This window comes from Entelurus aequoreus, linkage group LG13 (assembly GCF_033978785.1).
Source record: "Entelurus aequoreus isolate RoL-2023_Sb linkage group LG13, RoL_Eaeq_v1.1, whole genome shotgun sequence".
Classification (NCBI taxonomy): domain Eukaryota; kingdom Metazoa; phylum Chordata; class Actinopteri; order Syngnathiformes; family Syngnathidae; genus Entelurus; species Entelurus aequoreus.
This window is the reverse complement of record NC_084743.1, coordinates 65428241-65455067: the sequence shown is the minus strand read 5'-3', so window position 1 is coordinate 65455067 and position 26827 is coordinate 65428241. Positions and strand designations below refer to the sequence as shown.

The window sequence follows — 26827 nt, the reverse complement described above, 5'->3', positions numbered from 1 at the left end:
ACATACTAATTGTTAATTCATTTTGAGAACCCCTATTATCAAAATCCATTATTTCTAGGTTCAAATTACAAAAATTAGCTACAATACTACAATTAAAAGGTTAACATGCTAATTGTTAATTCATTTTGAGAACCCCTAGTATCAAAATCCACTATTTCTAGGTTCAAATTACAAAAATTAGCTACAATACTACAGTTAAAAGGTTAACATACTAATTGTTAATTCATTTTGAGAACCCCTAGTATCAAAATCCACTATTTCTAGGTTCAAATTACAAAAATTAGCTACAATACTACAATTAAAAGGTTAACATGTTCATTGTTAATTCATTTTGAGAACCCCCAGTATCAAAATCCATTATTTCTAGGTTTAAATTACAAAAAATAGCTACAATACTACAATTAAAAGGTTAACATGCTAATTGTTAATTCATTTTGAGAACCCCTAGTATCAAAATCCATTATTTCTAGGTTCAAATTACAAAAATTAGCTACAATACTACAATTAATAGGTTAACATGCTAATTGTTAATTCATTTTGAGAACCCCTAGTATCAAAATCCACTATTTCTAGGTTCAAATTACAAAAATTAGCTACAATACTACAATTAAAAGGTTAACATGTTCATTGTTAATTCATTTTGAGAACCCCTCGTATCAACAGGCATCATTTCTAGGTTCAAATTACAAAAAATAGCTACAATACTACAATTAAAAGGTTAACATGCTCATTGTTAATTCATTTTGAGAACCCCTAGTATCAAAATCCATTATTTCTAGGTTCAAATGACAAAAAATAGCTACAATACTACAATTAAAAGGTTAACATGTTCATTGTTAATTCATTTTGAGAACCCCTAGTATCAACAGGCATCATTTCCTCATCACTATCGGTGTCCTATACTCAAGGTTGTCATATTTTGGCTACTACTGAAACATGATATTATGCATTACTGCGACCGGCCATCTGGTACGACTTTCCAGGCATATCTTCCTCTAGAAAACAAACGTTTTTGAACTTTTCTCTGGGAGTTTGACTTTCAAGGTTCCTCTGTAATCATCAGTAATGATGGAGAAGATTAGGGCACAAAAGTGCTGACCGTGCACAACTGTCTTTGTGCACTTAAAAGGCATACCAGGCTCCTAAAGTTACCCATCTACAATAATATGATGCAACAAGTGCAATTATAACCCTGATTTATGCGCGTGTCATCAGTTTATAGACAATTACAGTAAAGTCCAGCGGCAGCTCTTCTATGAAGTAAAGATGAGCGATACGCACGAGCATGTTTGTGCGTGACTCCAACCCAAGGCGGCTCTTTCTCTCCCCCCCCCCCCCCCCTCCCTCTCTCTCTCTCAGACAACACTAGCAGGCTTCCTGCCAAAGGATTGCTCAGCATTTAACAAGAAAGAATGGGAGAGTGGGAGGAGGATGAGGAGGGACAAACGAGCGGAATGAGGGAGGGCGGGCGGGTGACCTGCGGAGCGGTATAAAGCGAGGCGGACGGGAGGGAAACACACACACATACACACACTCGCTGACTTGACTTTTCCTCACCTGCATAAAACCACGAACCAATAGGAAGCGAGGCGCACCTTTGTTTGCCACTTGCACCTGTGCACACCCGAGCAGAGCAGCATGTTGCACCGGAGGCTCCCCCTGGCGTTAGGCGTGTGGTCAGCGTGCGTGTGGCTGACTCTGGCCTACGAGGACGATATCGAGGTCAACTACGCCGATACCTACTACAACGAAATCACCGAGGACGAGACGCCGACAAGTGAGTGTTACGCTCTGACCAAGAAGGATCGAGGATTGAATGCATGCACTCGAGATTTATTCCGACTTTTGGAGCGTGCAATCGCAGCGGAATTTAAGATTATTTCACTTAGATCTTGCATAATATTCATGATTTGATTTGTGTTATCGCATTGCGTGTTAGAGGCTGCATGCATTTCACTATATACTATAAAGCAGACCTGGGCAAAATACGACCTGCGGGTAGTGTTGTCCCGATACCAATTTTTGGTACTTTTCGGCACTTTTCTAAATAACCGCTAAAGGCCTTAGTGGCCACATGCGTGGACAGCACCTTTTAGCTCTTATTTCCAAAATTGTGTAACAGTGTTTCCCATAAACCGCCACGATACCTGTGGCGGTGGGGGCGTGGTCAGCATGGTATCATCGAGTAATTTGCATCATTTACTACAATGATATGATTTTCTCTAAAAAGGCTCAAAAAATGTATACTTACTAATTAATAATAACAGTTTTGTTTTAAACGTCCATCCATCCATCCATCCATTTTACAATATAATTACAACACTTTATGTACATATTTATATACAGATTTGAACAATAAGTTATTCACTGAAATATATTTATTAATTGTGGTTCTTACAAAAAATATATCTTATAAAAATATAAAAGCTAAAATGTCTCTTAAAGCTCTGCCCCTTTAATTAGTGCATACTAAATTATTTAACTTTAGCCTACTACTACAACCATATTATTTACCAGCAACATAAAGTGAAACAGAGGCAGAGGTGTCCTGCCACAGTCAGTAACAAATAAACAGAAAACAGTAGTGGTGGTAGATAGACACAGAGCTTCATCAAACATCTGATCCACTGAACAAAGAGCTCCAAAAATCTTGATCCTACACTTCTCTTTTGTAAAGTAAATCTGAACAGCCGATATGGGCATCTACATCAACTATATGATTTGCCTGAGAAGCAAAAAAAAAAAGTTAAATATATATTTTTTTTGTGACGGCCTTAATTCTTTCGTGGCGGGCCACCACAAATAAATGAATGCGTGGGAAACACTGCCGACTGAATTGGGGTCTTATGCCGACATATGGACACTTATACTGCCATCTGGTGGTGTTAGAAGAGTATAACATACAATGGAATTTGGGGAAAAAATGTGTAAAAATAAAAATTAGCATGTCACTACACATGAAGTACACGTTTGTGTACTTATGGACTAAGTACATCATATCAAAAGATGGTTTTTAGTCTTTATTCTAATTAGGGTCCAATAGGCCCAAATAGCAAAGAGAAATAAAAAAAAAAACAGCTTGGGCCTTAAGAGGTTAAAAGTGACCACAAAAATTGCATTATCGGCTTCATTTTAACAAACAATCTTAGGGTACATTAAACATATGTTTCTTATTGCAAGTTTGTCCTTAAATAAAATAGCAAACATACAAGACAACTTGTCTTTTATTAGTAAGTAAGTAAACAAAGGCTCCTAATTTAGCTGCTGACGTATGCAGCAACATACACTCAGCATCAAGGGTTGGAATTGGGGGTTAAATCACCAAAAATTATTCCTGGGCGTGGCTGCCGCTGCTGCTCACTGCTCCCCTCACCTCCTAGGGGGTGATCAAGGGTGATGGGTCTCATGCAGAGGATATTGTCACCACATCTAGTGTGTGTGTGACAATCATTGGTACTTTACTTATATTGTGTCATTTATCATTCTATTATTTTGTCAACATTATTAAGGACAAGTGGTAGAAAATGAATTATTAATCTACTTGTTCATTTACGGTTAATATCTGCTTACTTTCTCTTTTAACATATTCTATCTACACTCCTGTTAAAATGTAATAATCACTTATTCTTCTGTTGCTTGATACTTTACATTCAATTTGGATTATACCACAAATTTGGGTATCAATCCGACACCAAGTAGTTACAGGATCATACATTGGTCATATTTCCTGAGTTTGTAAACATAATACAACATTTTTTAAAACAAAAGAAGATATTGTGATGCCAAAAAATATCAACATAATCGGTAGAAAATGGATGGATGGATGGTAATCATAGTAGTATCGACTAGATACGCTCCTGTACTTGGTATCATTACAGTGGATGTTAGGTGTAGGGAGGTGGTGGACCGGTACTTTTTAGAGTCGGTATAGTAGAAATGATTCATTAGTATCGCGGTACTATACTAACCGTACTATACCGTACAACCCAACATGCGGCCCACCGGACGTTCTACATAATTCTTTTTAGACCTTTACCATCAAAACTGTAGCCGCCATTATGATGTACAGTGCTGTTTTTAAATGACCGTAAGTCTTGAACTATAGAAAGTAATTCAATGGTGTTATAGGAGTTATTACGGTAATCTACGTCACAACACCTCAGACCAGGAACAAAGCAGAGTGGGCGGGGTTTGTTTTCAGAGCAGCCAGCCCTCGCACACATAGGTACCTACGCTCCCACATACATACACAAATACAGTACATACATACACACTCCAAGTTTGTACATCCACACGCACATTCACTGTACGAACATACATATACACACACTGTTCATATACATACATACACTCATGCATATAATCACATTTCATCGTTGTTGCCCTAGGGGAAACTGGGTAACACATGGCACACTGACAAAGCTTAACCGATTATTACTATAACAATCTACAAGGTTAATATAGTTGGCTTCTCTTTGTTCCCCTCCATTTATCTGCTTTCTTTTGTATTTATCATTACATACACTACCGTTCAAAAGTTTGGGGTCACATTGAAATGTCCTTATTTTTGAAGGAAAAGCACTGTACTTTTCAATGAAGATAACTTTAAACTAGTCTTAACTTTAAAGAAATACACTCTATACATTGCTAATGTGGTAAATGACTATTCTAGCTGCAAATGTCTGGTTTTTGGTGCAATATCTACATAGGTGTATAGAGGCCCATTTCCAGCAACTATCACTCCAGTGTTCTAATGGTACAATGTGTTTGCTCATTGGCTCAGAAGGCTAATTGATGATTAGAAAACCCTTGTGCAATCATGTTCACACATCTGAAAACAGTTTAGCTCATTACAGAAGCTACAAAACTGACCTTCCTTTGAGCAGATTGAGTTTCTGGAGCATCACATTTGTTGGGTCAATTAAACGCTCAAAATGGCCAGAAAAAGAGAACTTTCATCTGAAACTCGACAGTCTATTCTTGTTCTTAGAAATGAAGGCTATTCCACAAAATTGTTTGGGTGACCCCAAACTTTTGAACGGTAGTGTATATGCATTGTTGCATTTGAAACAATTGTATTGTTGATAATAGAGGTAATTATTGTTATTATTCATTATCAATAGTGCTATTTCTATTGGTATTTTATTGCTCCATTTGTAGTGTGACAATGCTCCTTGTCATTTCTATATTATTAATATTTATTTCACTAACTGCTTCTTTGCTATCACTTTTACCATCATATTTGTACATATCCTATTTGCTAATGCTGTTCTATTGTTGTTGTTGTTATTATTGTTGTCCCTCTGTCTTATCCCCCTCTCGTCCCCGCAATTCCCCCCTCTGTCTTCCTTTTTTTCTCTTTTCTATCCCCTCCTGCTCCGGCCCGGCTGCACCAAATAATAATATAAATCCATTTTATAGGTCAAAAACAAATAAGGCAACAGGAGAAGTATCCCACGCTTTTCGTTTGTAAAGTACATTTGTACAGCCGGAATGGGCATCTACATCAACTATATCAATCAATCAATCAATCAATCAATCAATCAATCAATCAATCAATCAATCAATCAATTAATCAATGTTTATTTATATAGCCTTAAATCACAAAAGTCTCAAAGGGCTGCACAAGCCACAACGACATCCTCGGTACAGAGCCCACATAAGGGACGTCGATGTAAATGACTTAGCGAAACCTTGGAGAGGACCGCATATGTGGGTAACCCCCCCTCTAAGTACAGTCCTTAGTGGATCTAACATAATAGTATAGCAAAACTATATGATTTGCCTGAGTAGCTGGACAGGACAAAAAAAACGAATGTGTCAGGAACAGATGGGGAAGCAGCTTTTTACAACAAATGTCTGCATAAAAGTGGTAATATATCATATTGTAGGTGTTTATTACCCTTTGCATTTGTATGTTGCTGTTTGTTATATTTTTGTTGTGTTTTGCTTGATTGTAAAAGATACACAACTATCGAGGAGCTGATCTGAGAAGTAAAAGAGGAGCGACGTTCATATGTTGTTACCGTATTTTTCGGAGTATAAGTCGCACCGGAGTATAAGGCGCACCTGCCAAAAATGCATAATAAAGAAGGAAAAAAACATTTATAAGTCGCACTGGAGTATAAGTCGCATTTTTTGGGGAAATTTATTTGATAAAACCCAACACCAAGAATAGACATTTGAAAGGCAATTTAAAATAAATAAAGAATAATGAACAACAGGCTGAATAAGTGTAGGTTATATGACGCATAAATAACCAACTGAGAACGTGCCTGGTATGTTAACGTAACATATTATGGTAAGTCATTCAAATAACTATAACATATAGAACATGCTATACGTTTACCAAACAATCTGTCACTCCTAATCGTTAAATCCCATGAAATCTTATACGTCTAGTCTCTTACGTGAATGAGCCAAATAATATCATTTGATATTTTACGGTAATGTGTTAATAATTTCACACATAAGTCGCTCCTGAGTATAAGTCGCACCCCCGGCCAAACTATGAAAAAAACTGCGACTTATAGTCCGAAACATACGGTAATATTCAGTGTTTTATTGTTCATAGTTAATATTGTAAATCCCACCTTCTTTATTTTAATGTACATTTTGGGTGTCCCGTTCAGTAAAAAACTGTAAAATTCCATTCCGTTTTTTTTAAATGGTCTCTTTTTAGAATTCTATCGGACATTGTGACTTTTGGTATTAGTGTTCCTGAAAAAAAGGGAACCAAACACACATACTGTACAGCTACAGTATATGTGTATATATCATTTATACACACATACACATTGCCCCCCCCCCCCCCCCCAGACACATTTTTTCTCTCCATGTGGCCCCCGAGTCAAAATATTTGCCCAGCTCTTCTATAAAGAAGAGTTAGACAAGTCATTCATCAGTTCTTCTATTGGAAAGTACGCCTGTGTGTGTAGATGTTCTTGAGTGTGTGTGAGTGTGTGTAGTCGTTTCCGTCACACGGCTTACGTTCGGAGTATTCGCCGATTTAATCCGAGCGGGGGGCCTCATTGTAGTGCCAACAGTCACCCACCGGTTTAAAACTGGCTGATGAGCGTGTCAGTGAGAGTAGAATACAAGAAGGTTGGCGGCTAAACACAGACAGATTACTATTGAAGTCAATGAACGGCGTCCAAGTCAGAATGAACTAGCTTTACCTGTTCAAACCCTTTAGTGCGGAGCTCGGCAAATTAACAGTTAAGCTTTTCAATCTGGCCCATTCCCAAATCATTTGTTTAGATTTTTAAGCTCGAAACTCTAGCTGCAATTATGATGTGCAGTGCTGTTTTCAAATGACTTTACAAAGTATTTCAATGGTTGGAATCTGCACTTTTGCATGATATCCTAGTGTGGAGGGAGAGTGTGATCAGCGCAGGAGCAAAGGTCACCGCCTCTGTCGATGGTGTCACCACCGGATAGGGGCGGGGCATGTGCTGACGGCGAGACACAGCTGGCAGGTGATTAGGTTTCACAGGTGGTACGTGGCAATCTAATCATCTGTTGTCTTTAACAGTGAGCAGCCGGGAGCAGAGAGGGAGAGAGGATACGGACGTGGCTGAAAGGTCACGTTCGACTGGAGAGAAAACTTGTGTTAAAACAATAAGATCATTAAAACCTTGTTAAAACCTGCACGCTTGGCTCTTGTGCCGTGTCTAGAGTGGAGCTGCAAGGAAGCGACGTCCACACCTAGTTACTATGGTAATCCAAGTCACAGCAGCTTAGATGAGGCACCAAGCAGTGTGGGTGGGGTGCGTTTCCACAGAGTGTTTCCAGAGCGGCCAGACTGAAATGCGGGTGTCAGGGACAGACGTGGAAGTAAATTTACACAACAAAGTTCTAAAAGGCCTACTGAAATGAAATTGTCTTATTTAAACGGGGATAGCAGATCCATTCTATGTGTCATACTTGATCATTTCGCGATATTGCCATATTTTTGCTGAAAGGATTTAGTAGAGAACATCGACGATAAAGTTTGCAACTTTTGGTCGCTGATAAAAAAGCCTTGCCTGTACCGGAAGTAGCGTGATGTCACAGGTTGTGGAGCGCCTCACATCTGCACATTGTTTACAATCATGGCCACAAGCAGCGAGAGCGATTCGGACCAAGAAAGCGACGATTTCCCCATTAATTTGAGCGGGGATGAAAGATTCGTGGATGAGGAAAGTGAGAGTGAAGGACTAGAGGGCAGTGGAAGCGATTCAGATAGGGAAGATGCTGTGAGAGGCGGGTGGGACCTGATATTCAGCTGGGAATGACTACAACAGTAAATAAACACAAGACATATATATATTCTATTAGCCACAACACAACCAGGCTTATATTTAATATGCCACAAATTAATCCCACATAACAAACACCTCCCCCCTCCCGTCCATATAACCCGCCAATACAAATCAAACACCCGCACAACACACTCAATCCCACAGCCCAAAGTACCGTTCACCTCTGCAAAGTTCATACAGCACATATATTTCCCCAAAGTTACGTACGTGACATGCACATAGCGGCACGCACGTACGGGCAAGCGATCAAATGTTTGGAAGCCACAGCTGCGTACTCACGGTAGCGCGTATCCAACTCAAAGTCCTCCTGGTAAGAGTCTATGTTGTCCCAGTTCTCCACAGGCCAATGGTAAAGCTTGACTGTCATCGTTCGGGAATGTAAACAATGAAACACCGGCTACGACGTAGCCGCTACGTGTTTGTGTTGCTGCAGCCGGCGGCTAATACACCGCTTCCCACCTACAGCTTTCTTCTTTGCTATCTCCATTGTTCATTAAACAAATTGCAAAAGATTCACCAACACAGATGTCCAGAATACTGTGGAATTTTGCGATGAAAACAGACGACTTAATAGCTGGCCACAATGGTGTTCCAAAATGTCCGCTACAATCCGTGATGTCACGCGCAAATGTCATCATACCGAGACGTTTTCAGCAGGATATTTCGCGGGAAATTTAAAATTGCACTTTACTAATCTAACCCGGCCGTATTGGCATGTGTTGCAATGTTAAGATTTCATCTTTGATATATAAACTATCAGACTGCGTGGTCGGTAGTAGTGGCTTTCAGTAGGCCTTTAAGCCTAGCGATATATCAGAAATATCAGTTTGTAAGTGTTTTTTTATTTATTTTTATCCTTAGCGTTCATATTTCGCAGTGTTTGTCGCATTTTTGTTGCGTTTCGCTTTATTGTAAAATATGTCGATCGAGAGGGGGTGTGACGTTCATATGTGGTCAATATTCAGTGTTTTACCGTTCCTAGTTAATTTTGTAAATCCCACATTCTTTATTTTCATGTACATTCTGGGTGTCTCATTCAGTAAAAAATTTTTAAATTCCATTCCGTTTTTTAAGGCGGTCTGTCATAACGTTTTAAGCATTCAATCAGACATTTTTGTGAGGTTTTGTATTAGTGTTCTTAAAAAAAGATATACCGGCCCCCCAGACACATTTTTTCCTCAAAATTTGGCCCCCCCACCCCGAGTCAAAATAATTGCCCAGGCCTGCTTTAGTGCTCGGAAAACATTCTACAGCTTTGTCAAGACGGATTTTTACGTCGGACTTCGTTTACATGCTCACCGTGAGAAGTAAAAAAGCAATTCCTTTTTCCGGCGAATTAGAATGAATATGTGTAATATAAGAAAGTGTGTCTTAACCATAGTTGGGCCGCCAAATCAGCTGCTCAGAAAATATTTGTTTCTCAGCGGTGTTCGGTATACAGTTGTAATTCACTTTTACACCACTTGTGGCAGTAATGCCAATAATAAACAACAGAAGAAGTTTGGAGCTAAAGTCATAGAAAAGTTTCTTAAGCGCAAAAATTATAACTAAAGTGGTGAAGCTGTATTTTCATTTGCACTTCAGTCAATATGATTTATTATTTATTTAGTTAGAATGTATGTATCTTGGCACTGTGTAATTGTATGTACATTTACTTTTCAATCGTTTCTTATGAGTCCCTCTATTGCAGTATATTTGAATAGTAATTACTTTTGTAATCAGCCTGACCTAAGCCTTGATAATAATCCTTGTGATTAACACATGCGTTCAAATCATTTGACAAGGTCGTAAACTGTAAGTAGGTCAAAAAATAATTATTGAATGCGATTAAAACCAAGAGTAAGATTACTATTTCAGTTTTAATATTTGAGTGGGGCCCGGGCCCCCATGTAGTGGAAAATTTTACGTTTAAGAAACCCTGATAAAAGATAAGGGTGATGGTACAGTATTTTAACCCTTTATAGCAGTATAAACATCAACATTACAAGACACTGCCTTCATAGATGCATATCATTATTTCAAAAATACAATATCCTCCAAACCCTTCAATACACTCCAAAATAACCTCTCTTCTCCCACATAGTCACTGAGCCAAATAACTGAAGTGCTACAAGGCTATAAATATTCCAGAAAACTTCTTCAACTAGAAAGTTTATTAACAAAATACACTACTGTTCAAAAGTTTGGGGTCACCCAAACAATTTTGTGGGATAGCCTTCATTTCTAAGAACAAGAATAGACTGTCGAGTTTCAGATGAAAGTTCTCTTTTTCTGGCCATTTTGAGCGTTTAATTGACCCCACAAATGTGATGCTCCAGAAACTCAATCTGCTTAAAGGAAGGTCAGTTTTGTAGCTTCTGTAACGAGCTAAACTGTTTTCAGATGTGTGAACATGATTGCACAAGGGTTTTCTAATCATCAATTAGCCTTCTGAGCCAATGAGCAAACACATTGTACCATTAGAACACTGGAGTGATAATTGTATGTTAATTTATTTTTCATCAGTTTTTTTGTGAATCCCTTTTGTTGCAGTATATTTGATTAGTATTTATTTTTGTAATCCGCCTGGCATGAGCCTTGTAAATAATCTTTGAGATTAACACATGTTTTCATAGCATTTGACAAGGTTGTAAACTGTAAGTACTAGGTTAGAAATTATTTATGAATATGATTAAAGTCAAGAGTAACATTACTAATTCAATAATGTTGAATTAGTGGAAAAGTTAGGCACAGAGGTCAAAAAGTTTAAGAACCCCTTCCTTATCCCATTTTTGACATTTCCTCGAAGTTTCATGAATATCTGCCCGTACATTTTTGCGTTACGTTGCTAACTACCTAACTAATTATATACATACAGTATACAAATATTACATTACCTCCTAATAGATGTAATAACTAAATCAAGGGTCATTATCATGTGAAAAAGAGTCATGTTGCTGAGGTCTCACAAGATGTGCTGGTGTCAGCAAGACGCTGGTTGGAATTCAACTACACTGCAAAACCTTTGTAAGTCCACAAGTAATGATAATAGTTTCATATCTTTTGCTGATCGGCTGAGCCAACTCACTGATGGAGAGCTTGAACACTCACTCACAAATATGTTTCTGTGTTAAGTTATGTCTCTCGTCCTTCAAATAGTGATCAAATAGGCCTCGGGGTCTATATGTTATTACTGACTTGAATTCCTTTAAACCAAGCAAACAGAACGTCTCTGGGAACCATGTCGTGTTGGTATCTTTACTCTTTTCAGCTCCTTAAATCTAAGTAACGCAGAGTGTTGAACATTCAAATGATGTAGTCCACTCACAGATCCTTAAAATGTTTGCCTGACCTACTTTCTTAAGTCACTAAAAGCAGTAGACATACCCATGAAGGTTCTCATTCATCCAGGTCGTTGTCATCTCAGGGCGTTCAGTCGTTCGCAACTGGACTGCTTGGTTTGGATTCCAAGACAAACCAAGCAGTCCATTTGCAAACGATTGAACGTCCTGAGATAAAAGCAGTAGAAGACCTAAAGGCTAAACGCACCCTGAAACGTACCTTTGTGTTGGAACTACAGGAACCACATTCTTTCAAGGACCGTGAGAGCTGCCTCTCGAAGGGGCACTCCCCAAGAGACTTAGAAAACAACTTCCGGATGGTTTGATTGATTGATTGATTGATTGAGACTTTTATTAGTAGGTTGCACAGTGAAGTACATATTCCGTACAATTGACCACTAAATGGAAACACCCGAATAAGTTTTTCAACTTGTTTAAGTCGGGGTCCACTTAAATTGATTCAGATACAGATATATACTATCATCATAATACAGTCATCACACAATATAATCACATTGAATTATTTACATTATTTACAATCAGGGGTGTGGAGGGGGGCGGGGGGTAGGATATGGACAGCAAGTAGTGGACATATATATATATATATATATATATAGAGAGAGAGAGAGAGAGAGAGAGAGAGAGAGAGAGAGAGAAAGAGAGAGAGAGAGAGAGATCAGAAGGCATAAGAAAAAGTATCTGCATTTGATTGTTTACATTTGATTATTAGCAATCCGGGGAGGGTGTTAGTTTAGGGTTGTAGCTGCCTGGAGGTGAACTTTTATTGCGGTTTTGAAGGAGGATAGAGATGCCCTTTCTTTTATACCTGTTGGGAGCGCATTCCACATTGATGTGGCATAGAAAGAGAATGAGTTAAGACCTTTGTTAGTTCGGAATCTGGGTTTAACGTGGTTAGTGGAGCTCCCCCTGGTGTTGTGGTTATGGCGGTCATTTACGTTAAGGAAGTAGTTTGACATGTACTTCGGTATCAGGGAGGTGTAGCGGATTTTATAGACTAGGCTCAGTGCAAGTTGTTTAACTCTGTCCTCCACCTTGAGCCAGCCCACTTTGGAGAAGTGGGTAGGAGTGAGGTGGGATCTGGGGTGGAGGTCTAGAAGTAACCTGACTAGCTTGTTCTGGGATGTTTGGAGTTTAGATTTGAGGGTTTTGGAGGTGCTAGGGTACAAGGAGATGCATGCGTAATCGAAAAAGGGTTGAACGAGAGTTCCCGCCAGAATCCTCATGGTGCTTTTGTTGACCAAAGAGGAGATTCTGTAGAGAAATCTTGTTCGTTGGTTAACCTTTTTGATTACTTCATGATGGAGTCATGATTGTATTTGTTTTGCAATGGCTTGGAGTTAGTGTCAGAACAGGAGCAAACCCAGAGATGCTTGCTGGGTTGTGATTTGTTGAGTTGCTCTTTAACGGCTTCAACTCTAAGGGAGTTCATTCTAAGGACTAAAGGTATGTCCTCAACTAATATGGCTCGGTGGTCAAAACCTAAGCAGAACAGGCTACATGGTGTGTTGTACACCCTGTGTTAGGTTCTGGTTTACTCGGAGTTCACTGCGATATCTTTAACAAATGACCACAAGTTGCATTGAGAGCCTATCGGTAATTACATGAATTGATTAACATGGACCCCGACTTAAACAAGTTGAAAAACTTATTCGGGTGTTACCATTTAGTGGTCAATTGTACGGAATATGTACTGTACTGTGCAATCTACTAATAAAAGTCTCAATCAATCAAACACTGTAAAGACTGTAAATTTTACGGTAAAATCTGTTGTCATTTTTATAGTGTACAATTTGATAGATAACTTGATTTGAAATCATAGGTCAAGCAGATATTTAAGTATTTATTTTTATTTTGTCAATTTCTTCTTTTGGAAAGTATGATTATATAATATTTGTTGCCATATTGGATAATATTAAAGTTTAAAAGGTATGCAGTTTAATGCAATAATATGTTTTTTTCCTGTCAGAATAGAAAAAAATAAACATTTACCATATTTTTCGGACTATGAGGCACACATAAAATCCGTTCATTTTCTCAGGAATCGCCTTATAACCCGGTGCTCCTTGTATATATGTATTCATTCTGGTTGTGCTTATTCTGGTTGTGGTACATGGTGTAATGATAAGTGTGACCAGTAGATGGCAGTCACACATAAGAGATACGTGTGGACTGCAGGTTGACGCCTGTTCAATAAATGACGCTAGCAAGTACCCGTAAGCAAGCAAGACCAAAACTTTGATGTTTCATCGAGAATATAGAACATTACACAGAGCGCTGAAAAATCTAATTGTTTTAATATGACTTTGGTAAGATACGAAGCCGCACCGCTTGATGTATTGTTGGAGCATTACGGCTACCGCAGTCAGACGTACTGTGCTTCAACATACGATTCTTATCTGGCATTTTGTTTCAACCTATTATTTGTGCGCGTCCTTTTTCTCTGTCATCTTTTGTTGTGGGCCATTCATCCTACTCGGTTTCCATTTCTAATACAAAGTAGCGTAAAGTTCTAACTAAATCTGTCAGTAGATTCGCTACGGAAGCACTAAAAATTGCCGGTACAACAAAGATGACGAGGAGAAGTCGCTGTCAAAGTGAAGCCACGTACATTAGACCGCCCACAAAATGGCGCATCCTGAAGAGACGGTCAGAAAGCGGTTTGAAGATGGTCTCTAAAACATAACCTATGCAACATTTTAACTAAAACACCAACTTTACATGTTATGTAAACCAGGAGGACGTGTTTTAAATGTAGAAAAAAAATCATAATATGACACTACGCATTTTGTATGAAAAATAGATCCGTTCATCGACAGTGCACCTTATAATTTGGTATGCTTTATGGGAGTGGCGGCCCGTGCGTTTCCCACCTAGGCCTTCAGTGATGTCTGACTTCAATGATTACCTCTCAAAATACCATAAGTTATGTCCCCACATGACCATTGCTGGAGAAATACTATACCGAAACACATTTACACCCTACTGGGCATTAAATTACATCAAAAGTGTACAAAACGGGTTATTTTCGGGCGCATTTCAAAATCAATAAACCCGCATCAGCAATTAAAACATACATCTTATGTGGTACTGTCAAAATTAAAAATGCAAAAAACATATTAAACGTGAAAAAATAAAGAAATTAAATATTTCAACTCACAATTTGTAGCACCCATTCGATGCCGTATGGCCCCTCGTAGTCGGTTGATTCGAGTGGACATCACAAGATGTAGTTTCTCTTTAAATATCCTTCTTGAAAATGGCCTTGCAAATGTATATCTGCCACCTAATCAACGTTTTGTTGTCCTTCTTTGTGGGTCAACACTTCCCGCTTCCTGCTAAATTACAACTTATGATTGGATACTCACTTAGGAATGACAAGTGAGGATCCAATCACAGTCTTGTTAACATCAGGTTACCAAGAGAGGCTTCTGTCAACAACTTGTGATCTGATTGGCTATCGCAACTGTCTGTCAACTGTGTGTGTTCCCAAATTCACCCGCTAGCGGTCCCGGTGAGCATCCAATCACAGGACGCGTAAATGTCACGTTCAACCTTAGGCCAGCTAGAAGGCCTTACTGACAACAACTCGTGATCTGATTGGCTATCGCAATTGTCTATCAACTGTTTGTGTCCGTTCACTTACAGTGCATAGACGCCTGCATTGTAGATTCTGAAGGGCTTGGGCAGATTTCGTACAGCATGGCAACATAAGCTAGCCGAATTCTGATTGGATACAAACTCTAACCTAAAAACAACAGCACTGGAAGGAGCATAATATGACATGAAGAGAATATGAATACTTTTAGTTATTTAGGGAAAGTAAATAAAAAAGTACAGTGGCCTAGTGGTTAGAGTGTCCGCCCTGAGATCGGTAGGTTGTGTGTTCAAACCCCGGCCGAGTCATACCAAAGACTATAAAAATGGGACGCATTACCTCCATGCTTGGCACTCAGCATCAAGGGTTGGAATTGGGGGTTAAATCAACAAAAAGTATTCCCGGGCGCGGCAACTGCTGCTGCCCACTGCTCCCCTCACCTCCCAGGGGGTGATCAAGGGTGATGGGTCAAATGCAGAGAATCATTTTGCCACACCTAGTGTGTGTGTGACAATCATTGGTACTAGAGATGTCGGATAATGGCTTTTTTGCCGATATCCGATATTCCGATATTGTCCAACTCTTAATTACCGATTCCAATATCAACCGATACCGATATATACAGTCGTGGAATCAACACATTATTATGCCTAATTTTGTTGTGATGCCCCGCTGGATGCATTAAACAATGTAACAAGGTTTTCCAAAATAAATCAACTCAAGTTATGGAAAAAAATACCAACATGGCACTGCCATATTTATTATTGAAGTCACAAGGTGCATTTTTTTTTTTTTAAACATGCCTCAAAACAGCAGCTTGGAATTTGGGACATGCTCTCCCTGAAAGAGTATGAGGAGGTTGAGGTGGGGGAGGGGGGAGGGGGTAGCGGGGGGTGTATATTGTAGCGTCCCGGAAGAGTTACTGCTGCAAGGGGTTCTGGGTATTTGTTCTGTTGTGTTTATGTTGTGTTACGGTGCGGATGTTCTCCCGAAATGTGTTTGTCAGTCTTGTTTGGTGTGGGTTCACAGTGTATTTGTAACAGTGTTAAAGTTGTTTATACGTCCACCCTCAGTGTGACCTGTATGGCTGTTGACCAAGTATGCATTGCATTCACTTGTGTGTGTGAAAAGCCGTAGATATTATGTGATTGGACCGGCACACAAAGGCAGTGCCTTTAAGGTTTATTGGCGCTCTGTACTTCTCCCTACGTCCGTGTACCACTCCGTACAGCGGCGTTGTAAAAAGTCATACATTTTACTTTTTGAAACCAGTCCGATAATATCGGCAGCCCGATATTATCGGATATCTCTAATTGGTACTTTAACTTTAATGATCATGATTTCTGGTTATGTTAGGCCAGCTAAAAAAGGCCTTGCTGGCCTACGCCTCCCGGCTCACCACTGCTTTATGGTCTGAAAAATACGGTAGTAAAAAAAGATAAGGTACTTAATTGACACATATTATTTCCAGGCTTTCGCAGGCCATATGAAATGATGTAGTGGGTAAGATCTGGGTTTAACACCTGTGATTTAAGTCATTTCTGTGCACATTTGAACCAACTCTCAGGTTCCGGCGATAGGAATCCGATTATTTTTCCTTCATATCCAAAAAGAGCAGTCAGAATGAAATCACTTCCCGAGAACCGTGTCATGTTAATTACCACTATCTTTCTCCAGCCACGCCAAGTGCGGCTCCCTGCAACGCTCCAGACCTCACAAAATGGGACAAAATCTTCTCGATGCTGGAGAACAGCCAGATGAGGGAGAACATGCTTCTCCAGTATGCCGACGACATCGTCAAGGTGGAGATGGGATCCCTGCGCGAGGATATACTTAGGTACGTTGGAGGACTGAATGAGATGTGGATGCAACAACGGTCCAATTTTACAAACCCCGTTTCCATATGAGTTGGGAAATTGTGTTAGATGTAAATATAAACGGAATACAATGATTTGCGAATCCTTTTCAACCCATATTCAGTTGAATGCACTACAAAGACAATATATTTGATGTTCAAACTCATAAACTTTTTTTTTTTTTTTGCAAATAATAATTAACTTAGAATTTCATGGCTGCAACACGTGCCAAAGTAGTTGGGAAAGGGCATGTTCACCACTGTGTTACATCACCTTTTCTTTTAACAACACTCAGTAAACGATTGGGAACTGAGGAAATTAATTATTGAAGCTTTGAAAGTGGAATTCTTTCCCATTCTTGTTTTAAGTAGAGCTTCAGTCGTTCAACAGTCCGGGGGTCTCCGCTGTCGTATTTTACGCTTCATAATGCGCCACACATTTTCGATGGGAGACAGGTCTGGACTGCAGGCGGGCCAGTCTAGTACCCGCACTCTTTTTTTACGAAGCCACGCTGTTGTAACACGTGCTGAATGTGGCTTGGCATTGTCTTGCTGAAATAAGCAGGGGCGTCCATGAAAAAGACGGCGCTTAGATGGCAGCATATGTTGTTCCAAAACCTGTATGTACTTTTCAGCATTAATGGTGCCTTCACAGATGTGTAAGTTACCCATGCTTTGGGCACTAATGCACCCCCATACCATCACAGATGCTGGCTTCTCAACTTTGGGTCGATAACAGTCTGGATGGTTCGCTTCCCCTTTGGTCCGGATGACACGATGTCGAATATTTCCAAAAAAAATTTGAAATGTGGACTCGTCAGACCACAGAACACTTTTACACTTTGCATCAGTCCATCTTAGATGATCTCGGGCCCAGAGAAGCCGGCGGCGTTTCTGGGTGTTGTTGATAAATGGCTTTCGCTTTGCATAGTAGAGCTTTAACTTGCACTTACAGATGTAACGACAAACTGTATTTAGTGACAGTGGTTTTCTGAAGTGTTCCTGAGCCCATGTGGTGATATCCTTTAGAGATTGATGTCGGTTTTTGATACAGTGCCGTCTGAGGGATCGAAGGTCACGGTCATTCAATGTTGGTTTCCGGCCATGCTGCTTACGTGCAGTGATTTCTCCAGATTCTCTGAACCTTTTGATGATATTACGGACCGTAGATGTAGAAATCCCTAAATTTCTTGCAATTGCACTTTGAGAAACGTTGTTCTTAAACTGTTCGACTATTTGCTCACGGAGTTGTGGACAAAGGGGTGTACCTCGCCCCATCCTTTCTTGTGAAAGACTGAGCATTTTTTGGGAAGCTGTTTTTATACCCAATCATGGCACCCACCTGTTCCCAATTAGCCTGCACACCTGTGGGATGTTCCAAATAAGTGTTTGATGAGCATTCCTCAACTTTATCAGTATTTATTGCCACCTTTCCCAACTTCTTTGTCACGTGTTGCTGGCATCAAATTCTAAAGTTAATGATTATTTGCAAAAAAAATTTTTTTTATGAGTTTGAACATCAAATATGTTGTCTTTGTAGCATATTCAACTGAATATGGGTTGAAAATGATTTGCAAATCATTGTATTCCGTTTATATTTACATCTAACACAATTTCCCAACTCATATGGAAACGGGGTTTGTACAACAAGAAGTGGGCAGATCCAGAAACTATGACATTACGTTTTTCATCATGATTAATGGAGGTACCGCCTTCAAGATCATTTATGTCTGTTCTTTTGGCTAGGTTTGTGGCGCAGTATGGGGGCTCCTGTGGCGTTGCAGTGGAGACAGCAGGAAGAAAGATGGCCCTGCAGCTGGAAGCCAAACTCAGAGAGTCCCTGGATCGGCTAAAATTTGGCGCTCATGCTTCTGGTCCTGTTGAGGGGAACGCCGTTGGGAATCCAAACACCCTGGAGGCGATGCTACAGCAGCTTCTCTCCGCCACACGAACCCAAGCGACCCGACTAGCCAAGATGGAAACCAGCTGTTTCATCAACACAGGACCTGTGAAAGCGGCGTCCCAACATCCAGACGTCGGAGGAGGAGGCCACCGAGAGCAAGAGGTCACGTCACAGGACAAGGCTTTGGAGGGGGTGCTAAGTATTCTGCAGCAGACAAAAATGGAGCTCCAGGAAGTTCTGAGGTCGTCGCGGTTAAGACGCCTACCTGCAGGTAACAGCTGTCTCATATAATAATAATAGATTTTCTTTGTAAAAAAGCACTTTACATTGAGTAAACAACTTCAAAGTGCTAGTGTATTAAATTTTTTTTTTTTTTTTAAATAATTAAAAAAAAAAAAAAAGATAATAAAAATAAATAAAAATAAAAACTAGAACAGCCAAAGAGCTAGAACTAGTATGCATATATCTAAAAAAAAGAAAAAAATAAGGATTTTTAAGCCTTTTTAAAAGCATCCACAGGCTCCCGGCTCAAGTTTGTGCCAAATACCTTCTTGTCTGTCTCTAGGCAGGTTAAAGGCCTACTGAAATGAAATGTTCTTATTTAAACGGGGATAGCAGATCCATTCTATGTGTCATACTTGATCATTTCGCGATATTGCCATATTTTTGCTGAAAGGATTTAGTAGAGAACATCGACGATAAAGTTCGCAACTTTTGGTCGCTGATAAAAAAGCCTTGCCTGTACCGGAAGTAGCGTGACGTCACAGGTTGAAGGGCTCCTCACATTTCCCCATTGTTTACACCAGCAACGAGAGCGATTCGGACCGAGAAAGCGACGATCACCCCATTAATTTGAGCCAGGACGAAAGATTCGTGGATGAGGAACGTGAGAGTGAAGGACTAGAGTGCAGTGCCGGACGTATCTTTTTTCGCTCTGACCGTAACTTAGGTCAAAGGGCTCATTGGATTCCACACTTTCTCCTTTTTCTATTGTGGATCACGGATTTGTATTTTAAACCACCTCGGATACTATATCCTCTTGAAAATGAGAGTCGAGAACGCAAAATGGACATTCACAGTGACTTTTATCTCCACGACAATACATCGGTGAAGCACTTTAGCTACGGTGCTAACGTGATAGCATCGTGCTTAAATGCAGATAGAAACAAAATAAATAAGCCCCTGACTGGAAGGATAGACAGAAGATCAACAATACTACTATCAGGAGACACCGAACCAAACACTGGACCTGTAACTACACGGTTAATGCTGTGCCACCTGTCGAAGCCTAGCAATGCTGTTGCTAACGACGGCATTGAAGCTAACTTAGCTACGGGACCTCGTCAGAGCTATGCTAAAAACATTAGCTATCCACCTACGCCAGCCCTCATCTGCTCATCAACACCCGTGCTCACCTGCGTTCCAGCGATCGACGGCGCGACGAAGGACTTCACCCGATCATCGATGCGGTCGGCGGCACACCACAGTACATTCTCAGTTCTCTGTGCTGAAATTAGTCATAATGATGAAATAATCATATAATCACACAATCACTCTCAATTTTAGCCCATCCCACAGATAAACAGTGACTCATAACAATGAGATGGACTTCCTAATTGCGTGAGGCAAACATGTCCTGGAAACAGTCATTCATTTCAGTGATGAATAAAGTAACAGCGAGTGCTGTGAAGTTACAATCACCAAGCATAAAAACTTGAACCAAAGCACTGTGGATAAACAGAACCAGATTAAGAACCGGTAGGGAAAAAGTCACTAATTTTCTAGTCCAATTTTTAAAATTTTTTTTACCAATATATTATTCTGGTTGTGGTACATGGTGTAATGATAAGTGTGACCAGTAGATGGCAGTCACACATAAGAGATAAGTGTGGACTGCAGGTCGATGCCTGTTCAATAAATGACGCGAGCAAGTACCCGTAAGCGAGACCAAAACTTTGATGTTTCATTGAGAATATAGAACAAAGTCAAATTGTTTTAGTAGAACTTTGGTAAGATACGAAGCCGCACCGCTTGATGTATCGTCAGAGCATTACGGCTACCATAGTCAGACGTACTGTGCTTCAACATACGAATGTTATTATGGTGTGTGTATAAGGACCCCAAAATGGTACCTATTCGGAGACATATTATCTGGCGTTTTGTTTCGACCTATTATTTGTGTGCGTCCTTTGTCTCTATCATCTTTTGTTGTGGGGCATTCATCACCATGGACTCATCATGAAGTTAGCGCTCCAATCAGAACAGACTCAATAACTACACGGTGACGCTTTGGAGAATCTACTGAGGAATTTAAGAAACTGAAACGATACAAAAAGATTGCCCTTGTGAGTTAATAATACTAACACAGACACTTGTAAACGTGTTAGCATATTAGCTAATGCTAACATGAAATCTATAGTCATTACATGACTGTAGCACGGACAAAATATGCATGATAACACTTCTACAGACATCACACATGGGACGGTTTAGTAAGTATAAATTGTTTTAGTCAAATTGTGAAACTTACAAATGTTGCTTGCCGTGATGAATAAAGAATCCTTTCAAGCAGAAAAGCTCGGTTTGAGGCAAAACAGGGAGTACATTTTCAACAATAACCGCAGTGAGTGAACTCGTCCAAAAGATGGCGCCATAGCACAAACAATACCGCACCATTTCAGTCCTCTGCTTGGGTTTAATGACAACTTTAGCACACAAAACATTATGGCAATTAGTAAAACAAAATCCATAACCAAACCATACATGCAATATGTCTAATAATGCCTGTATTAATGTATCTTTGTGAGTTTTACTAGAAACATGTAATATGAAATATGTGCTTTTGTAAGGCTTGAAAACCCAAAAATTTGTTTTTTACTCAATATGACAGTAATGTTCTTAGAATCCGGAGATAATGTGAAAAAAGCAATAAAAAATGTATTCAAGCATAACTCCAAAACCATGCATGGAATATGTATAATAATGTCTGTATTAATGTATTGTTGTGAGTTTTACTAGAAACATGTGCTTTTGTAAGGTTTGCAAACACAAAATATAGTTTTTTACTCATGTTCTTAAAATCCTGAGATAATGCGAAAAAAGCAATACAACATTTATTCAAGCATAACTCCTAAACCAAACATGCGATATGTCTAATAATGCCGGTATTAATGTATCTTTGTGATTTTTACTAGAAATAAGGGCTTTTGTAAGGTTTGCAAACACAAAAATTAGTGTTTTACTCAATATGACAGTAATGTTAGAATCCTGAGATAATGTGGAAAAAAAAAAAAAAAATGTATTCAAGCATAACTCCAACCCATACATGCAAGATGTCTAATAATATATGTATTAATGTATTTTTGTGAGTTTTACTAGAAACATGTGCTTTTGTAAGGTTTGCAAACACAACAATTAGTGTTTTACTCAATATGACAGTACCGGTAATGTTCTTAGAAACCTGAGATAATGTGAAAAAAACCGATAAAACATTTATTCAAGCATAACTCCAACCCATACATGCAAGATGTCTAATAATATATGTATTAATGTATTTTTGTGAGTTTGACTACAAACATGTGCTTTTGTAAGGTTTGCAAACACAAAAATTAGTGTTTTACTCAATATGACAGTACCGGTAATTTTCTTAGAATCCTGAGATAATGCGAAAAAAAACGATAAAACATTTATTCAAGCATAACTCCAACCCATACATGCAAGATGTCTAATAATATACCGGTATGTATTAATGTATTTTTGTGAGTTTTACTAGAAACATGTGCTTTTGTAAGGTTTGCAAACACAAAAATTAGTGTTTTACTCAATATGACAGTACCGGTAATGTTCTTAGAATCCTGAGATAATGCGAAAAAAACGATAAAACATTTATTCAAGCATAACTCCTAACCCATACATGCAACATGACTAATAATGCCCGTATTAATGTAGCTTTGTGAGTTTTACTAGAAATACAGTATGTGCTTTTGTAAGGTTTGCAAACATAACAATTTGTTTTTTACTCAATATGACAGTAATGTTCTTAGAATCCTTAGATAATGCGAAAAAAAGAAATAAAACATTTATTCAAGCATAACTCCTAAACCAAACATGCAATATGTCTAATAATGACTGTATTACTGTATCTTTGTGAGTTTTACTAGAAACATGTGCTTTTGTAAGGTTTGCAAACACAATAATTTTTTTTTTTACTCAATATGACAGTAATGTTCTTAGAATCCTGACATAATGCGAAAAAAGCAATAAAAAATGTATTCAAGCATAACTCCTAAACCATACATGCAATATGTCTAATAATGCCTGTATTAATGTAGCTTTGTGAGTTTTACTAGAAACATGTACTTTTTAATTTAATTGAAGTATTTAATTGAAGTATTTATTTCAAACATGCACAGTACAACAAAACACTTTTTGCAAGGCTTGAAAAGGGGTTGGATGAAGCAGATGCTTATAATGCTTTTGTAAGGTTTGCAAACACAAAATAGAGTTTTTTACTCAATATGACAGAAATGTTCTTAGAATCCGTAGATAATGTGATCCATAAATTAGCTTCACTGTTTTATAAGGGTTCAAAGTGTAGGAAAAAAGTAGCGGCCAATAGTTTCAAATTTACGGTACTTGTCATAATCATTAAAATCCATCCCAAAGGGCAGAGAGCAACCTCGAACCGTAGAAGTAAATCCAATTTGAACATGTTTCATATTGCATCCCGCTACGTTCAATCTCAAGCCTATTTTAATTCATATGCATTTTAGTGCAGCCTGTAAAAAACTTGTATTACAATATGATAACAACTTTGGTTGTAAGCAAATGTTTGATTGGTGATCAGCCCAGTGTGTGACTTTCACCTTAAGACCCATGACCCAGAACTAGGGATATCATTACGATATCAGCAAAAAAAAAAAAAAGTCTCAGAATATATTGGCTTGCAACTAAAATATCCAATAGAAGCGTCCCGATTCAAGCAATCCTGCAGCTTCTTTACTTGTGCAAAGAAGCACACAAATTTGGTATTTTCTTGTATTTTAGCGAAGTCCTTTACAATTGGTAAACATTGTAGACCATACAGTACGAGGAGCGAGCAGCTTCACAACAGCGAAGCACACAGTAGCACACAAGCTAAAGACACGTAATAGGTGTTTTTCATTGTACAGTTTAAACACGACCTGTGTCAATACAAACAAGTATCAAATAATTATAGTTGCATGTTGTTTGCATTATAAGAAAGTACATTAGAAAGTATTCAGTAACAAACGCTCCTGCATCGTTCATGAGCTTAGCTTAAAGAAAAATATAGTGGGCACTGGGTGTTGCCAGGAAAAATAATGACCACTCCATTTCAACTTAAAGACAGCTTAAGTCCATTGCAGATGGTTAAAATAAATAGGTTAATGTTTTTCATTGTTCTGTTTGAGTGATTTCTCTTGAATTTGCCTTTTCTAACATCACTCTAGAAAGCAACAAAATATGTTATGTACGTATAGGATCAATATCTATATCGGCCAAAACTGATGGCTCCGATATCTGTATTATATTGAAAGTGAAGTTGCATCGGGACACCCCTACCCAGAACAATAAAAGGATGGATGCTAATTTGGTCCTATGAACAAAACCACGTCAGAAAGTCTCTATTAGGATAAACAAGTAAAATGTATCTGTCAGACTTGTTACTGACAGGTTGGTTATGTTGGGGTTTTCCTCTGTGTTTGTGTTTATTTTCTGTCAGCGCTCTGATTTTTGTTCCATTTCCTGCATGTCTCCCTGAGTGCTCATTTCCCTCACCTGTCCCTGAATGGCAGCCTGGCACACCTGGTTGCAGTTGTCAATCAGGCTACTATTTATGCCTGCCTCGCCCTCCAGTCAGGGCTTAATGATTGTATCCTGTTGCCAGTTGCCTGTATAGTGTTATCCTGGTTCCTGTGGGCTGTTTGCTGTTGGTTGCCTGTTGCCTGTAACCTGTATCCTTTTGCCTGCTTCCTGTAACCTGTTATCCTGTTTCCTGGTTCCTGTTGGCTGTTTCCTGGTTTTTGTTTTCCCTGCACTATTTGTTTTTGACATTAAAGTAATGCACTACCCCTGCCATCTCTGCATCTTGAGGTTCAAGACCGGCAGCAGTCCCTGACAGTATCTATGTAAATATTTGCTTTCCTGCAAGAAATGATCACCCTGAGTACATCAGACATATTTTTATCAAGCCTCTTTCAGCTTTAAACGTGAATGTGTTTTAGAAAATGATCTCCATTCCACCTTGCTGTTACAGGTTGTGAGATGGCGCTTCTCTTCCCCATGCGCTCCCCTTGGATCTACACTTCAGTGATACCAGAAGTTCCTCTCTCACTGTCGTCCTTCACCCTGTGCCTGTGGGTGAAACCAGTCGCCGTCGCCAATAAAACGGTGCTCTTCTCCTACGGCACCCGCCGCAACCCCTACGAGATCCAGCTGCTGCTCAGCCACACTTCCGCCTTGTTGACCATAGGAGGAGAGACACACCTGGTAGAGGCCCGGGGGGTGGTCAAGCCCGACGGTCCCCCAGAATGGCTCCACCTATGCGGGGCTTGGTCCTCTCAGCAGGGCTTGGCTTCTTTGTGGGCAGGTGGTAAAAAGGTGGCTTCCACACCAGGAGTGGCTGAAGGACACGTTCTACCAAACGGAGGTTCCCTTCAGTTGGGACAAGAAAGGAACGGGAAGGCGGGGTACGAGGAAAGGTTCGATCTGAAGATGGCATTCGCCGGATCAATGTCGGGGGTGAACGTGTGGGACAAAGTTCTGCCAGAGGAGAAGATTTCCCAGCTGGCTTTGCAAGACGGCCAAGGCTGCCAGCACAAGGGGAACATAATAGGCTGGGGCGTGACGGAGCTGGTGCCACATGGGGGCGCTCAATTCATCAACTGAAAGACAATCGGCGACATTGTCTTTTCATACCTACGAAACTCTCTAAGAAGCTTTCAAGCTGAAACTAAGGGAACTTCTACTTTGTGCAAATACTTTGTAAGGGTATTCATTTCAACTGAGACTGCTCTCGGCAACACACAAACACTGTTGCGCATTCATCTTGGACAAAGTGTGTCGCGGCAGGAAATGTGGTGCGAGCCATGTTGACCAAAGACTTTAAGTAGGGTGAAAGAAAGTGTCTCTTGTAGGAGCCAGCACGTTCTGAGCCAATATTTAAAAGAAGTGAGCGCACACAGAAAACGGCAACGAGCGTTTAAAGACAATTAAAATGTCCATCTAGTTTTGTACATAAACCACAAAATTTGTCATTATTTGTATCCTGTGATAAACTTGGTATTTGCAAAGTTTTCATATTCATATAGATTCATTCTTGGATTCATCCCCTATAGGGATCAAATAAGTACCATGTTAGGAGTTTTATGATGTCATGAGCCATACAAGATGTGATCTATCAAAAACTGCTGAGCATTCTTCTTTAGAATCATTTTTTAAACTCATTCAAAGCCTTTTTAGCTCCTTGAAGATGAAAACATGAAAACCCTCCATTATATTTCCAAGTTTACACTCATATTAGACTTTTAACATCAGCTTAGAGAAAACATGTTTAATATCTCGCTTTTTTTTCTATTGCAAAGTGAAATTGCTGTATTTGTCTCTTAATGTTGTTTTTTTTAAGTAAGTGAGGGCAATGTTTACAAGGTTTGATATTTTGTGAATGAAGTTGTCGTGTATTATACTGTATATTGCTTTTGGTGTCTTTGTCACTGTCAACGGCTTGAAAATGAATGTATTTTGTACATAAATATCTTTTTTAGTTGGTCGAATGCAGAGCGTGGGATGAATAAACACAAGTTATAATTA

The 26827-nt window shown here is 39.3% G+C and overlaps 2 protein-coding genes across 3 annotated transcripts in view; one reads left to right on the top strand and one right to left on the bottom strand.

Annotated features, from left to right (window-relative positions):
• Positions 1-26827, bottom strand: part of veph1 (ventricular zone expressed PH domain-containing 1) — a 251566-nt gene that overhangs the window by 131835 nt on the left and 92904 nt on the right. The window lies entirely within an intron of this gene.
• ptx3a (pentraxin 3, long a) lies at positions 1533-26827 on the top strand. Its single transcript, XM_062068175.1, has 4 exons — positions 1533-1777; positions 16917-17076; positions 18841-19268; positions 25275-26827. The coding sequence occupies exons 1-4, from the start codon at positions 1639-1641 to the stop codon at positions 25904-25906; spliced, it is 1359 nt and encodes a 452-aa protein (XP_061924159.1). The 5' UTR covers positions 1533-1638; the 3' UTR covers positions 25907-26827.